General features: G+C 47.6%; 1 protein-coding gene across 2 annotated transcripts in view; it reads left to right on the top strand.

Annotated features, from left to right (window-relative positions):
• Nuak1 (NUAK family kinase 1) overlaps positions 1-17227 on the top strand; it is a 72530-nt gene that overhangs the window by 48940 nt on the left and 6363 nt on the right. For both annotated transcript variants that reach the window (XM_052752915.1, XM_052752916.1), the window contains 4 exons: positions 833-984; positions 2709-2774; positions 13909-14028; positions 16161-16293. In XM_052752915.1, the coding sequence (XP_052608875.1) occupies positions 833-984; positions 2709-2774; positions 13909-14028; positions 16161-16293 (471 nt within the window). The remainder of the gene's footprint in view (positions 1-832; positions 985-2708; positions 2775-13908; positions 14029-16160; positions 16294-17227) is intronic.

The raw sequence follows: 17227 nt of genomic DNA, 5'->3' as shown, positions 1-17227 counted from the left end.
GTGGTGTGTTGTAGTGTTTAAATGACTAAGGCAGGTCTAAGCAGGGCCCATGGGAATGTGTAGGATGTAGTGAAATGCATCAAGGTTGGTATGAGAAAATGGGAAGAGATAACAGGATGGGGGCCAGAGAGGAGTTTTTAGAGATGTGGTACCCAGTGGTCTGCATCAGATGCTTGATGAGTGGTCGTGTGTACTTATCTGTGAAGTGTGTGAGTGCATGGGAGCCGTGGTGGATGTGGAGGTCAGTGGACAACCTCTGGAGTCGGCCCTCACGTCCCACCTTGGTCCCAACAGTCTCTGATATGGTGCTGTGTAAGCCAGCCTGGGTATCCTCCAGGGACTCTTGTGTCTCCGCCTCCCATTCCCCTCATAGCAGCACTGGGGTCACGGACGTGTCGCGCTGTTGTGTTTGACTTTTACTTGGTTTCTAGGGTTCTGAGCTCTGGGCCTCACAGCTGGGCAGCAAGCCTTTTACCTCCTGAGCCGTCTCCACAGTCCTGTCCTTTTTTGTGCAGTTAATTCTCCTCTATCCTCTCCATAGAGAACGAAGCAGGGTGGGTGGGGACTGGTGAGAAATGACCTTGTTAATGGGAGTGGGGTCTGCAGAAAAGTCCCGAGGATGCTCCTCTCAACTGTACAAGGCAGTGACAGAGTGAAGCTACCATTGTCCCAAGTCCTCCCAACGTTGAATGCACAGATTGTGACTCCCGCTCCCTCCCCCAGCCCCGTCTGGCTCAGTGACATCTCCATGGTCTTCCTTGCTCCATCTCTGCCATCATAATTAACCCTGCTGGGTAACAGTGTTTGTTTATTTCCCTCCCCTCCCCTGCAGTGTTTGAGAACAAAGATAAGATTGTGATCATCATGGAATATGCCAGCAAAGGAGAGCTGTATGATTACATCAGCGAGCGGAGACGCCTCAGCGAGAGGGAGACCAGACACTTCTTCAGGCAGATCGTGTCTGCTGTGCATTATTGCCACAAGGTATGTGGGGCTTGCCACTTCAGCTGTAACTGGCCTTTTGACACCTCGTGACACCTTTAATATCACAAAGGCCTTGTTAGTTCATTGTGATGAATGTGGAGAATTTACAGAGTAGGGAAAGAAAAAATCTCCCTATTCAAATCCCCTCTCTCTCTCTCTCTCTCTCTCTCTCTCTCTCTCTCTCTCTCTTTCTCTGTGTGTGTGTGTGTGTGTGTGTAGGTGTGTTCATTTGTGCATGTGTGCATAGAGGTCAGAGGTCAATGTCAAGGGTCCTCTTCAGTCACTTCCCACCTTAGTTTTAGAGACGGGGTCTCTCACTGAGCCTGGAGCTTGACAGTTCCACTAGACTGGCTTGCTAGTGAGCCCTGAGGATCTGCCTGTCTCTTTCAGTGCTAGTTTCAGAGACGTGCACCCCACAGCCTTTGGTTGACCTCTGTGGACATGAGAGGCACGCGTGATCAGACTTATCTGCAAGTAACACTGGAAAGCCCCACAGACTGTACTTCCGTTATCTGAAGTGTGTGAATGTGTGGCTCGTTATGAATGGGACTTTCTTAGACTCGTTCCATCTTCTTCTGTCAGCCAGGAATGTGACCTCGGGAACCAGATCCTCTTGGTATTTAATTGACGTGAACTAGCTTCCCTTTTCTCCAGGAGACTTTTTTTTTTTTTTTTTGCATTTGTGAATTCAGGACAACTCCTTAGAGCTTGGATTAGCAAAAGCAGTAGTAGGAATACATGCCATCTCTCTCCAGTCAGGGATTTTGAGATATTAGAGGCTGCCACACAGGAAGAAAAACAAATTGCCAAGAACCAACTATAGCCATGCCCATCAGTTTGCTCACCACAGAAGCTTCCTCTGAGGAAGCCATTTCTGCACAGTGGTGTTAGAAACCCACTCTCCATCACATCCACACAGCCCCCAAGCATTTTTCAGTCCCCTGCTCCGCCCCCGCTCCCCCCAGACTTGTGGAGGCCAGGCATTACTGCTGGGCAGAGCCATGCCCCCAGCCCTTTGGTGTCCTCTTCTCCTTAAGCTGGCTGGCTGCTCTGAAGTTCAGCTTCCAGACTGGTCAGAGCTTGCCTGAATGAAAAGGGCACGCAGTATGACAGTCCCCAGTGGCTCTGGTCTCATTGGCCTGCAATCACATCTCCCTTTTCATCAGCCTGCAGAGTGGAGAGAGACTTTCAAGTCTTTCCAGCTGGCTGCTTAGGAAGTATCCCAGACAAAGCTTAGGAGACTGGGTCAGGCCTCTTTCCAGCATGAGGGATGCAGGCAAGCAGGCAGGCAGGCAGGCAGACAGACATGCAGGCAGGCTGTCACTGGAGCCCTATGCTCCGAGTCCCCAGCTGAGATGTCTGCTGCTTCCCTGGAACCCATCTCAGACAGGGTCTGCATTGCCTGGGATTATATTGCTCTCACACAGCGGAATTACATTCCCACAAAGAATCCCCCTGCTGGTTTACAGGCTCTGGGGGAGAATGGATTCCAGTCATTTTTCCTTTAACCACACAGCAAGTGACTAATGCTCTCCTGTCGCTGGATGCTGTCTGGGGAGCGTCCTGACAGCAGGAGCGGGTCTGAAGGATAGAGGTGAAGACCACCGGGGCCGGTGCGTCTCTTTCATCTGTCAGACGGGCCCCTCTGTCGCCCCCCCTCCCCAGCTCTCTTGGTGTCTGTCATCTCACCAGCTCCTGTTCAGTTCTTCCGTTTCCTCTTTCAGAATGGTGTGGTCCACCGGGACTTGAAGCTGGAGAATATACTGCTTGATGACAACTGCAATATTAAGGTAAAGCTCAGACAGGGCCTGGGTATTATGGGTGGGTGTGGCCGGTGGGTGTGGCTTCCCAGAGGCCTGCATCTGGGGCAGCCACTCCCTCTGCTGGCAGGCAGGCTCTGGGAAAGACTCCCAGCAATCAGCTCATTGAGATGGTTTAATTCAGCCAGCAGGCTTTAAGGAAACCCCTACAACCTCCCAGACTCTCTTCTCCCTGGTAGCACAGTGACTGAGACACAGTCCCTGCCCGCAGGAAGCTCACAATCTGGAATTCTTGTCACAGAAGTGACATACATGCTTCATATGTACTTCAGTTCCCATTTGCTTAATGCTCTCCTAAGTACTTCTTTTGGACAACATATGATGGGCAGTATTTATTTTATAACTCACGTATACATAGGGAAACTGAGGCACCGACAAATCAGTTAATGCCTCCAGGATAACAGTGGTTGGTGTATAAAGGTTGTAGTCTGAGCCCACTGGTCCAAATTTACATCACTATGCAGATATGATAAAAGGGCCCCAAGTTATCTTAAACCTACAATTCTCCCCCACTCACCCACCCCCTTTTTTGGCTTTTGAGGTAGGGTCTCATGTATCCCGGGCTGGTTTCAAACTTGCTATGTAGCTCAGGATGACCTTGAACTGATTCTTCCTCTACCTCCCAAGTTCTGAGGGTTAGGGTTAGAGTTAGGGTACAGGAAACACCTGACTTAGCTGCCTTTCCCTGGCCACTTCTCTGTGACTTCCTTCCTCCTCATTCTTTCACATTTGAACCAGCTATGGAATTGAGAGCTGGGTAAAATGATGGTAGCATTTAATCAGAAAGAGTGAGTTGGGGCCTGGAGAGATGGCCCAGCAATTAAGAACACTTCCTGATCTTCCTGAGAACCTGAGTTTAGTTCATAGCTCCCATATTGGGCTCCTCCCAAACACCTGTAATCCCAGCTCCAGAGGATTGTACGCCCTCTTCTGGCTTCTGTGGACACCTGCTCTCATGTGTGCATAGGCCTGCATGCCAGACATACACATAATTAGGAATAAAAGTCAATCTTTAAAAAAGAAAGAGCGAGTGATGGAGTTCAACTTTTGTCTTTCTGGCTGCTGCTGGAGCTGGAGAAAGCTCTACAGGGCTCAAGGGCCTCCTGGGGAGCACTCTGGATGTCCTTTAGACCACGGCTGCAAAATAAGCAAACACCATTTCAAAATAAACGGAGCTCGCTGTATGGGTTTCATTATGAAATGGACTCAGTACTCCCAGCCCTGCAGGAGCCCTCCCATTGGACACTTGTGACGTGAATGGCTTGTCCCTGGTCTCCAGACAAGGCGCACAGACAGTCTCATACTTTCCTCTTTTGCTGTTGCTGCCGCTGTCTGTCAATGGCCGTGTGATGGGACCATGTCCTTGCTTGGAAGGATGGAGCTGTTTTAGGGTTTGGACTCTGTTTGTAGGACATGACAGTCAACCATTAGTTACCATTGTCCTTTGACAGTCCTTGAAAGATACATCCCCATGACCTCCTACTCAACAGAATAGTTGGCCTCACTCACATGTTTCTGTGAGGTCCATAGAGTCTGGTGAATATTGGTTGAAGCAATTCTCCCTAGGAACAGGAAGTGAAATCTCAAGATCTCTGTCTTTCTTTCCGGCAAGTGGCTGGATTATTCTAGAATGAACACTGACTGTTAGGTTAAATAATTATGGGTTGGGGATATATTTCGGTGGCGGAGCACTTGCTGATCATGTATGAAGCCCTGGTTTTAGCCCTCAATATTGAAGGGGGTGGACAATTTAAGGGCTGTGGGGTTTCCTAACTCCTTGACGTTAGAAAACCACAGAACCCAATTTCTTCAGTTACAAAATTGATAATAGTAACAGCCACAGACTTGCTCTGGGGCCTTTCCAAGGTATTCTCTATGTTCAGATTTCAACTGTTAAAATCACTGTGTACAAATGAGTCCGGGCCAGGGGGAGTGGCTCTGGAGTTGGGAAGCCTAGATTTGTGCGGCAGCTCCATCCCTTATTGATTGATGGCAGGCTTTCAGATACATTCCTCACATTGAACTTAGTTTCCCCAGTGAGGTAGGGAGGCCAGCTCTGTGTCTAGGGTTAATTTGTTCATTGTCTCCAGTGAGTTTTTCTGGGAGTTTCTGTGGGCCACTTGTAGGCACTGGTAACAAATGTGAAAATGGTAGCTAAAAATGTAGTTGAAGGAGCCAGCACTTAACTATGTCCGTCCTAGAGCATCCTAAGTGGCTGGCCCTGGAGGAGGGCTTGCAAGGGAAGCCAGCTGCTGGGAAAGTGGCTTCGGGGGGTGATGGCCAGGCCCTGCTGTAAGATTGGAGCCTTGCCTTCTGAGGGGTTTGTACCAGCCATTGATCTCAGTGACTTTCTGTCCAGATTCTTCCTGCCACCTGTCAGAGCCCTCAGAACTAAATGTAGTCTTTACAAGGTCTGGAATGTGAGCCTCCCGCCTGGGGACTGGCTTCTGTGGCACAGTGTGACCTCTTGGTCCCATGGTGTAGTCCCAGAAGTGATAAGACGCATAGCTTCCTGTGGAGTCATATGATTCCCTAATAGAGGAGAAGAATGGCTAGAATTCAGAAAGTAATTGTATAGGGGGCAGCGGGGCAGCAGCCTGGAAGAAAAGCTCATTTGAAAATGCAAGGGAACAGTGACTTTGGGGTGGGCTGCTCCCAGGACCAGGTTTTCAGCCTGGGACCCTATGTTTTTGTAGCCAAGTAGCAGACACGGTACTTTACAACATTCAAGTTTGGTCCTGTATTCACTTTGTGTTTTTCTTAGGGATCTCTGCTTCTGCTCCTCAAATTTTCCAGGGTAGGAACACACACACACACACACACACACACACACACACACACACACACACACACACCACAAATAAAATCTTTCCTTTTAAAAGGCCATTATTTACTGTTTTCTCCATTGTTTCAAAGAATTCAACAAAGACCTCTTTTTCCACTTGAAAAAAACTTGTTGAGGGTCATTTACCAACCCAGAACGTCTAAGGGATATGCTTGAGATCACACCATTAATCAGTAGTTTGTTGTGTCTTTGTTTTCCCAGAGTGCCCCATGGTGCCTGGCATCCATAGGCATTTAGAACTGTTTGATTTGGGGGCAAAGGGGTGCTGAGTTAGGATTAGAACTCACATGTTTGACTGCCAGGCAAGCTCGTCTCATCTTCTCACACCCACTTCCAAGGTTTTTTAGAAATGTGTTTCAGCTGGTGTTGATCTGTCTTCCGGCTGTATGGGCCCCACTCTTCCTGACTCAGCATTTTGCAGAAGTGTATTTAGAAAGGACACTTGCTGACAGAAGCAGTCAGACACATGGCCACAAGCTGGCCTCTGTGTGAATGAGAGGACATCGCTGCCTGGGCCTAGGGGGACCATGGGTACAAATGTGCTACCAACCAACCGGATGTTAGCAGCAAGGTCTTCCTAAGAGCGTGTGTGTGTGTGTGTGTGTGTGTGTGTGTGTGTGTGTGTGTGTGTGTGTGTGTGTCACATTGGGGGTCCACCAGCCAGCCGGATGTGAGTGGCAAGGTCTTTTTAAGAGTGTGTGTTTGTGTGTGTGGTGGGGTGGGGTGGGGGTTGTCACATTGGGGGTCCGAATCTCCTGTGTTTAAGGAAGTAGGATGGCAGCCAGGAAGCCCCTAAAGATGCTTCTGGCTTAAGCTTGTTGGATGTTGCTACAGTTTGGGTGTGATTGGTGTGAGCTGTGTGGCCCGTTCCTCTCCCTTCTCCGCCTGAGGACAATTTGCAAAGAGCACATCTGGTTTTGGAAATTATTTATCTGGCCACGGCAAGAGGGTGCGGTTTCTAAAAATATTCCTGCAGTCCAACGGCAGAAGGAATGATTGCGATGCAGTGCTTCAGATTGCATTCCGTCCGCTGTGGAAGCACGGACTAAAATAGCACCCAGCCTAGCATTAATTTGCAATTAATAAAAACAGGCCAGATTCACATCCCACTCTCTGGGAGAATGGAATGCTGACAATTCCCATAGAAGGCTCCTGTAAAAGTGCCTCCCCGGAAGAGGGCCAGGCACCCGGGTCAGCTGACCTCCTCCAAGAGGGCTGGGAATGTGCTGAGCTCTCAGAGCTCAGGGTAGAGGAGCGGAGGGAGATGATCCGCTGCCCCTGTGACAATGACAGCATGGCCGCTGTGGATGAGAAAAGAAGCTCTGAATGGCAGGGACGAGATGAGATAGGAATCTTGGCAGCTTAGCACGATGAGGCTCGAGATCATGGGCCTCTCGCGCTGGTTAGAAGAGTGTGAGAACCTTGTATTCTTGCATTAACCAGTTCATTTACTAATTGTGTGTGCACGTGTGTACATGTGTGTCGTGTTTATATCGCAGTATGCCTCTGTTGCCTGCAGTCATTCACCTGTTCTTTCAGGAGCTGAATATCTACTGTAGGCAATATCTTTGATCATAAAATACTTACCAAGCATCAAATACTATATCTTTAATCCTGTGCTGGGTGTTGGGGAATTTAATGCTCAGTCAGATGGCCAGGTCCCTTTTGTCCCGGAGCTCAGAGTCTGGCAATCATAACTACTGGTGATAATGAGCCACCAGATGTTGAGAAGGCAAAGAAGATAAGGTTCTTTCCCCGAGTGGACTTGGGATTCCAGCTGGGACTGAGAGCAATAAACAAAGGAATGCATGATGCAGTTGTCCAGTGAAGGAAGTCAGGTCAGGTGGGGATGGAGCCTGGTGGTGCGGTCCAGTGAGCATGGTACAGGAAGTCTCCTTTGCATTGCACTTGGACTCCTCAAATCTACGGAGCTTTCTCCAGCTTCCTGGCCTTGGAGCATATTGTCCCCTCTGTCTGGAATGCCCTTTCCACTCCTCTTTGTCTGTCTGTCCTTCAGGAGTCTTCCTCCAGAAAGTTCTTATCCCTTGGCAGGCCAGATGCTCCCATGCCGTCTGGGCATGCTAAGCAGGAGGAAGTGAATCTGTTTAGCCAGATGGAGCAGAAGGCCTTGTGGAGGAAACGGTGACAGTCTGAGTTCTGGAGGCTGGGGAAGGGTCCCGTGGAAAGGGATATGATGCTGAGCTTGCAGAGGAAGAGAAACTTTACTGAACTCCAGCTGGAAGCCAGCGGCCTGGGCCAGACCTTCCATGTGTCTCCTTTGTTCTTTAGAACATCCTCAGATGAGGGGGGGCTGACGGCCTCATTGTGGAAGAAAAGGAGAGTCCTATGGCTACTAAGGAATGAGACTGGCTACAAACCTCTGCCCACTCGGCCATAGGGTCCGCTGTTTACTGCCAACCCCAAGATTTGCCCTCTGTCTGAAGGAAGGTCACCTGGGAGCCCTTTCATTTCCTCTTATCTAGAGTGCTGTTGATTTACAGACAGCTGTCCCTGGGAGAGAATCTCCAAGTGCTGGTAGTGACCAGTGACCAGGCTGATTGAGTCACTGTGGGCAGAACAGCCACACAGGACACTAGAGATGTGTGTGCAGCTAAATGGCATCAGCTGTGCATTAACATCCTTTGCAAGGTGGCCCTTGCCATGCTTTTTATTAAGAGTTTCCAGATTGTTCGTGGTATGTGAGCTTTCTGAAGATGAAAGCCAGTTCACTCCCTCCTGTTCATTGTTCCACTGGCTGCCTTCCCTGCAACTGCACAGGACAGTGGCTGTCCTGTAAAGCCACAGTAATTAACTCTAAGGCCGGAAAGGAGCGATGGACTGTGTCTTCCTGCATGGAATTACTACCCTCCTGGAGTCATGCAAAGTCCATTTCCTGTGAACAATAACTCCCCTTGACATGGAGTCTAGTAGCCTGGATGACTCTGTGCAGACTCCTTAGGCAAGCCACTTGCCTCAGTTTCTTCATCTGCCAAGAGGGAATAATGATGAGACCATTCTCCAAGGGCTGTTGTGAGAACTGTCTTACAGTGCTGGGAGTACAGCTTTCTATTCAGCAGGCCTGGGGCAGGGCCTGGGAGTACAGCTTTCTATTCAGCAGGCCTGGGGCAGGGCCTGGGAGTCTGCTTTCTATTCAGCAGGCCTGGGGCAGGGCCTGGGGGTCTGCTTTCTATTCAGCAGGCCTGGGGCAGGGCCTGGGGGTCTGCTGCTTTCTAAGACGCTCTGAGATGATGCTGGCGATGCTGGGTCAAGGACCAGGTAGGATCCAGTGGTAGACCGACTGGCATGCCTCAGAGCTGGAAAGGGATGGAGCTGGGGTTGGAACTAGAGTACTTAAGCTTTTTCCTGTCCTGTGATGTAGCCACTCACACTGGACCTGCCTCTCTTATACGTGGGTGAAAATCGTCTCTTGTTCTGAGTTGGCCTCCAGCTGTTAATGGAGATGGCTGTAACTTAAAGTCTTCAGTCCTTTTAACAACTCTATAGATGAGAGCTCTGAGCCCATTTTGCAGATAGACAAGTGAGAGGCGTGGTGGTACCTACCAATTATTACCTAGTAATGACAAGGTCAAAGTTCAGTCCTGATTCTTGTGACTCCTAAGCCTCTGGTCTTTGAGTGCAGGGGACTTCCTCTAAGACAGTGCAAGGGACTGGCAGACATTCCTAAGAAGCTTCGTCACAAGCTTCCTTTATTAGCAGTTCAAATCAACCATCTGGTCCCTCCTTTTCCATCATGTGAGCTTGTCATTCATAGTGGCCTTGGGGTTAATTCTATTTTGATGGTGGCAAAATATGCATAATGTAACTGAAAACCTACTATACTTGGGCGTCTAGCACAGAAGCGGGAAGCATCCCAGCACCCGGCTGCAGACCACAGGTCTCCTCTGCATCTGGATCTCCATGCCTATTAAGTTCTGGATCCTTGCTTCTCCTGCCCCCAGCCCTCGGCAATCACTACCGTTCGACTCTCTGTTTCTATGAATTTGTCTACTCTAGGGACCACGTATAAATAGAATCAGACAATGAGTGTCTTTCTGTGCCTGGCTTATTTCAAACTGTACTTGTCTTCAGGGTTCACCTGCGTTGAAGTGGGGTTAATCCTGCTGACATGGGAATGATCCCCCCTAATTTATTTCTTTCACTCCGATTTTCACTTAGCAGGGCACACCTCTGCAGAGGATGGATAGCCACAAAGACAGTCCAAATGAAACTCATGAGCTTTACCTTCTTTGATGCTTTTCAGGGTGGGAACTGAGCTGCATGCAGGAGGTAGTGTGAGATCAAAGAGTGGTTCTGATCCAGTATGGGACAGGGCAACAGTTTAGCATCAGCATCAACAACAAAAACAAATTACCACCCCACCCCCAAACAGAGAGGCCTCTTTCTCCAAAGAGCACCAGGATGGGGCTTCGGAGTCTGTGTTCTAAGATGCTGTGTAATGATGCTGGGGATGCTGGTTCAAGGACCAGATGGGAGCTGGGCTGGCCTGGCTGGCATGCCTCCGTTAGTTAGAGATGGAGTGATGGGTGGAAATGTCCTTTTACAGAGTTGGGCAGCCAGAGGGACCCCGTGTATCTTGTGACCGTCAGCAAATCTTCTTAGGACCCCCAACCTCCAGCAACTTCATTTCCTGCCATTCAGGTCTCTTCTACCTGGCAATCAGTTCTAAAATGTGATGGTTTTGCATAGTTATGTTTACATTGAATCCTCACATATTTCAGTTTTTCCCTCATGCTTGTGCATTTTGCTTTTTCTCAGGTTGCTGGCATTTGTATTTAGTTTGAGTCTCTTTGTAGAGTGTTATTTACTTAGAAAGGAGGCCTTAAATAATGGCATTTGATGGAAAACTAGTACCACGACCCAAAGAAAAGCTTAAGAGTGAAAATAATAGAAACTAATAGCAGCGTTATTTTGTTTGGTGTTGGTCGCTGCTCCCGGCTGTGAGCCCAAGGCCGGTTGGGTCTCTCTGGGAAATGTGGAGATGCTTTAATGTGACCCATGTGACTCACCACCATCCTGACTCATGTCAGAGAAGAGAATGACTTCTTCATTTCGTAATTCAAAGTAATTCACTTGTGCGACTGCTTGGCTCCTTGAACTTCTGATCCTTTCTTGTTGACAGTCCCCAGTGTTACAGTGGAGACTGTCTCACATGTCCTGAGATCAATTACCTATCAGGATTTAAAGGCAAATGTGCCATCACTGTTGGACACACTTTATATATGTTTTATGCCATTCAATAGTCATGACACAACACGGGCAGGAAGACTCTTACTCCCATTTTGCAGATGGGAGAACTAAGGCTTCTGAGAAGTGGATTTGCACTCAGTGGTGTCTCCCCACTAGCAATAGTTGGCATAAGCTCCATGTGGCTTTAAATCCTAGAGCTGAGTGGCTCAGGGTCTGAAAACACTGCGTGTGTTTTGATTAATACTGCTTTTCCATTCAAGGGCCAAGAACACGGCTAATCTAGATTTCTATTAATCTTGTGTCCGCGGCAATGACAGTTTTACAGGGAGGCTGATAAGCACCAGTCTGCGAGGATGGGAGTGGGCTGAAATGTAAACACACTTTCCCCAGAGTGCCTGCGTGGCAAGCAGGGATGCCCAGCCCATGTGTGAAAGCTCCTGGGGCAGGCAACTCTGTGCATGTGCAAATGTGTGTGCTCACACTCATGTGTTTGAAAGCTCTAGTGTGCCCCAGACAGTAGTGGCCCTGCTGAGTGTATTCGCCTGAGCTGTGGCTGAGCAGAGCTGCAGCTGTAGGCAGAGAGGCTGAAGCCTCAGGGATCCATGGAACCTCCAGAGCTGAAGCTGGTCCATTCTGATTGACAGGGCACACTTTGTAAAGCTTCCCACCAACTTCCTGCAAGCCAGTCAGGGGCCTTGATAAGCAAGTGGAATTTGGAGCAGTTAAGTGCAATCTGAGCCCCAAGAATGCCTTTTCTAAGGGTGGTTATGCACAGCTGCTTTGAAGGACATTCCGTTCATCCAAGGATGACTTTTTTTTTTCTTAAACAAAAGTAGGCTTATTGGAGGGGCTTCATTCAAAAAAGCTTCTTTGGCATTCAGCATCAGCATGCGGCTCCCCAGCATGCGGCTCATCTACCACATTGCTAACACTCAAGTGGAAATCAGGGCTGGGCATAGTTGAACACACAGGGGTTCAGTTCGCAAGGCTGGCTGAGACTGAGGAGCCTGAAGTTTGAGAGACGCACATATGCATGGTATAAAAATAAAATTACCATAACATAAAATTGACATTTTTGAGCATTTAAAAAATTTAAATCCAAAGTATTAGGTGACCTTATGACATTTGACAAAAAGTATATTCGTATTTTTATAAATACAGTTTTTGATAGAATTGGACTAGAGGACTCAATGGGGTTGGATAATTGACAGTTTTCAAGAAATGGTAATTGGGATTGTTATTATTTTATATAACTATTATTTTCTTATGCTTTTCAAAACACAGTGCCTGTTTCAGTGATGAGTATGTCTTGGCCAGGGGCAGCTGCTAGGAGGGCGGTACAAAAATGTGGAACCGGCCACAGGGAACTCAGAGTCTGGTAGAGAAGGCAGACGTGTATGTATGTACAGATGCGTATATGTGTGCACATGTACTCTACGCATACAGATGTAACAGCAGTGCTCTGAAGGGCGTTACAGAGAACAGTGAGCACAATACTACAGAAGTGAGGCTATGTCAAACACTCACACTGAACGTACACAGTAGGGAGGACTCTTGTGTGTTCCATCATATCTCAGGTGATGGTTTTCTTTTTATTCTCATAATAGGCCTGTGAAATGGGACAGGTAGAGGTCCTGGGCTTCTGTCCTCTGGTGGTATGCCTGGCTTGGAGCTGGTGTGGTGATCTCCACGTCACACAGTTGGCCAGCGGTAGAGTTTAGGCTGAAATGTAATGATTCACAATTTGAATTTCATCCTGCGTCACCTGCATATACAACGCATATGGTGGTGAAAAGGTGGTGGCGTCAGCAGCACGAGTCAGGATTTTCTGCAGTGTGACGTGCATTCCACTGTGGGCGTAGTGAAATGAAGAGTTACTCACTAGTCCCCCTTAGTCAGGACTGGTGGCACACCTCTCGTCCCAGCAGGTCGAGGCTGAAGCAGGAGAGTCACAGCATCCAGTTCAGCCTGGAATACAGTTAGTTCAAGGCCATTCTGAGAAACTTACTAAGATTCGTTATTAATAATAATAATGAAAGGACTAAGGTCTTGTGTTTAGTCCTGAGTGTTACAGGAAAGGGAAAAGGTGAGGAATGGGAATGTAGCTCAGTGGTTGAGTGCTTGCCTAGCATGCCCGAGGCCCTAGGCCCAGTCCTCAGTACAGCAAACTAAAACAATTCAAAATCCTGCTTCCTCTTAACTGGGACTTCAGTTTCCATGCCTTTAAATACCCACACTATTCTATGAAACATTCCAGAAACAATCTATATGTTTTAAATTGTGTGCCATTCTGAATGGTGTGATGTAGTCTTGTACCATCTGTCTTGGTGGGAAATGAATCATCTATTTATCCAGGGTATCCATGTTGTATATGCTACCCACCCAACTGTCACTCACTAGTTGTCCCATTTGTCAAATTGACTGTTGCAGTACCTGTGTTCAGGTGACCTTATTTTACGTAATCATGGCACAAAGTGCCAGCGCAATGATGCTGCCTGTTAATTTTATTTAGGTATATTATTATAATTGTTCCATTTTATTATTATATATTATTACAAATCTCTTACTGTTTTGATTTATAAATTATCCTAGTCATGCATGTACAGAAAAAAAATATAGCAGATACAGGGGATAGTATTTTTGAATGTTTTAAGTATCCCTTTGTAACATTTGAATATACTCTATAGATGAGGCCTACCCCGCACATTAATGCTTATTTGGAACACGAAGTGGCGATTTTTGTGGTAGCTGTTGTTATTGGGATGCTGTAGTTTACATGTGAAATGTCCCCCCAAAACTCATGTGTTTGAACACTTGGTCCTCCACTGGTGGTTTTGTTCGAGGAGGAAGCAGTTCATTAAGAACCTTGATGTTTTATAGTTTAGCCATACCGGTATTGGTTGCAGTGGGAAGCATTGGTTGTTTGATGCAGACTAAGGACTAGAGAGACAGTGGTGGCCCAGGTGTCCTTGTCTGCCCTGGGTGGTACCAAACAGTTTGCAGACACTTCACTCTGTAACAGAGCTCTCTGGGTCTCGCTTCCCTTTGCAGATCGCTGACTTTGGGCTTTCCAACCTGTACCAGAAGGACAAGTACTTGCAGACGTTTTGTGGGAGCCCACTCTACGCATCTCCTGAGATTGTCAATGGGAGGCCTTACCGAGGGCCAGAGGTGAGCAGCCTGCAGGTGTGGGGATGGGAGAGCTGGAGGGAGAGGAGGAAGGGAGGCAAGAAAGTTCTTAAAACTCCCAAAGACCAAACAAAGAAAACTTGCCATCGTTTGATTTTAGGAACATTAATACAGGCCCTAGAGAAGATGTGGGAAAACCTTAAGAGAATCCTAAAAGAGCAGATAAAGATGCCTGTTCCACTGGACGGCAGCTGCTTAGGAGTTCTTTGATTTTTTTAGATTTTTTCCAAGGTAACATTTTTGGAAATAGTTGAGATCATCTGAAAATAATTGAAATCAAGTTAAGTAAAGGGCAAGTTATGCATTCTGTCACACACACACACACACACACACACACACACACACACACACACACACTTCTTGCCAATTTATAATTATTTTGTGACACCTTCCAATGTCATTATTAACATATTATTTGTAATAACCACATAATATCTTGCTTTAGCATATATTATTATATATTTAATAATTTCCCTGGCTTTAGACACTTAATTTTTCCCTATTGTATCAAAATAAAGAGGACAAAGAAAACTGTTTTCGGTGTCTATCTCTTTTGCCCATATTTAGTAGTGTGTATGTTTAAGGAAATAAATTTTAGTGGCATCTTCTCTTTCATGAGAAATGCATTTTGTGACATGCCTTAGAAGGGCTCTCTCTCATGGTCACTGTTAGAGACACATCTGCTTAGCCTGCTTTCAGTTGCTCTAATAAACAGCACGATCAAAAGCAGCTGGGGGAGAGCAGGTTTAATTCATCTTACAGCACACAGTCCATCGTGAAGGGAAGTCAGGGCAGGAACTCAAGGCAGGAACCCGGAGGCAGGAACTGAAGCAGAGACCGTGGAAGAACTGTTTACAGGATTGCTCTGTGTGGCTCACTTAGCCTGTCTCCTTGTATGACCCAGGACCACCTTCCAGGGTTGACACTGCCCCCAGTGGACGGGCCCTCCCATGTCCGATTAACCAAGAACGTGCCCACAGACTGGCCTTTAGGCCGTTCTGATGGAGGCCTTTTTCTCAGTTGAGGCCCCTTCTTCCCAGGTGACCTTGCCTTGTGTCAAATCAACAGAAATCAGCCAGCGCAGCGTCTGTGGAACTATGAGTTAGTAACTTTTCTTGTCGGATGGTGAGCCTCCCCTTGCGGAGGTTCACCCAGCCCTTAGCCTTTAAATAGCAGCTGCTTGGTGTGTAGAAATGCTTTCCTCCGAATGTTTGTCCGTCTGAGAGTGTTCTGGTGGCTGGGCTGGGATCAAGGGAAGAATGCCAAGAATCACCAGCAGTTAAAGTCAAGAGAAGGTCTTCAAAACTAAAATATAAGGGATGAACATAGGGTTCAGTTTGGAAAAATGTTAAAACAGGCCTATAAATTTGTTGTTGGATGCTTCTTTGGTCGTTGGTGGTTGGTGTCTGAGGTGCAGAGCTGGCCCTCAGGTCTGGTCAGCAAGCATGCTTTATTTGGCCACATTCATCTCCCTTAAAAAAAAAATGAACAAACATTTAATAGCTGAGAGATTCCCCAGAAAAGTCCTATTTCTGACTTCTCTGTAAAAACCAAACACTCTGGCAGTGCTGGGCCTACAATTGTGCATGGTAGTATAAGCTGTGAAGAAACTGCCTGCCTGAGATGGATGAATGCACGCTACACTTTGTCTCTGTCCCCAACTGTCCCCATTTACACCCCGAGTTCGTTCTTGCTTTTGTGTGTGTTTATTGTCTGCCTGGCTCTGTCAGGGTTTGACTTTGGAACCCTTGAGCCCTCTGAGGTGGTGAAGGGAGGATCGGATTCTTGTGTTAGGCACCTCCATTACCTGGAAGGGGCTTTTCTGGGGAAGCCATTTAGAGGTCTCTTTTTTTTCTATTCTCATTTTTCAAATTGAGCTAAAAGTATTCTAGACCCCACCTGCCTCAGGGGATCGTTGTGAGAACCAGGGACAGTTCCCTACTTCAGACTACTCTTAAACAGGGTGGGCTTGTGTTCTTCATTGTTGGGCTGTGGTGGGAACCTGCCTTCCAGGTGCTAAATCCTACTCCTGGGGGTACAATGGGTGGCCAGTGGTTTGGAAAGCATCTGGGGTCTGCGTCCTAGCTCCGATGTGTCCTGTCTCTCTGCTCCAGGTGGACAGCTGGGCCCTGGGTGTCTTGCTTTACACTCTCATTTATGGAACGATGCCCTTCGATGGTTTTGATCACAAAAACCTCATTCGACAGATCAGCAGCGGAGAATACCGGGAACCCACGCAGCCCTCAGGTGTGTGTCCTGTGGAGGTCGGGGGTCGAGGGGAGAGTACTTGGTTTATCTGCCCAAGCTCACACACACTTTCTTGGTTTATAAGGCATCTCCTATTTCCCATTCTTCTTTCATAAGAGTTCCTGGAAAAGCTGGCTTTTTAGGGTTGCTGAACTGCCTCAAGTGAGGTTTTCAGAGCAACTATTCTTTAGATTGGCCCAGGAGCCCTTCTTGATTCTACATTCTGTATAAAATGTGGCAAGCCAGTTCTCCACCATAAATTAAAGCTTTGGAAAGGCTTTCTATTCCCTGAAGTCCCTCACAGGTCATGTAGACATAAATCCCCCTCCCCTAATGGTAAGGGCCACAAGGGTGGCCATTCCTCCCACATTTTCACCCCTGTGTCCGCTGCCTGAGCTCTGGCTCACAGACACTGTTACGTCATTTCTTCTTGCACAGTAACCATGCTGTACCCTAAAACAAACCTATCTGTTTAAACGACCACCATGGACTCCTGTCTGTCAGTCCTTCAGGTGGGGTAGTATGGTTCTGGCTTCACCTGGGGTCTCTGTACCTACTTTCAGTCATCTGGGAGTTGGGGTTGCTGCTGGGGCTGTGTGTCACTTACCTCTGTGCCTGTCTGTGTGGGCTTGGACTCTTGAGGTGCCTCCCTATGGCTGGTCACTCCGGAACAGAGCCTGGATCCCTTACTTTCCAGCTGAGGACTCTGAAGGTGGAGAAGGCAGGCATTCCTATTAATTGTGCTTAGCAATGGGGCTCTTGTCATCATTGGGATTTTTTTGTTGGTCAGAGCGACCAAAGTCAAAAGTTCTATGTCTTCATGGGAGAGCACCAGGTGCGTTACAAGAGTGTGGGCATGCGGCCAGCACAGAATGTGGTTAACAGTTGTATACATTTCATTTAATGTACACACAGTTTTTTTAATTATTCACAT

The sequence above is a fragment of the Peromyscus californicus genome, unplaced genomic scaffold, assembly GCF_007827085.1.
Source record: "Peromyscus californicus insignis strain IS unplaced genomic scaffold, ASM782708v3 Scaffold_24__1_contigs__length_46423439, whole genome shotgun sequence".
NCBI lineage: Eukaryota > Metazoa > Chordata > Mammalia > Rodentia > Cricetidae > Peromyscus > Peromyscus californicus.
Note: the sequence above shows the minus strand (reverse complement) of the source record. Positions and strands in the feature narration are given on the sequence as shown.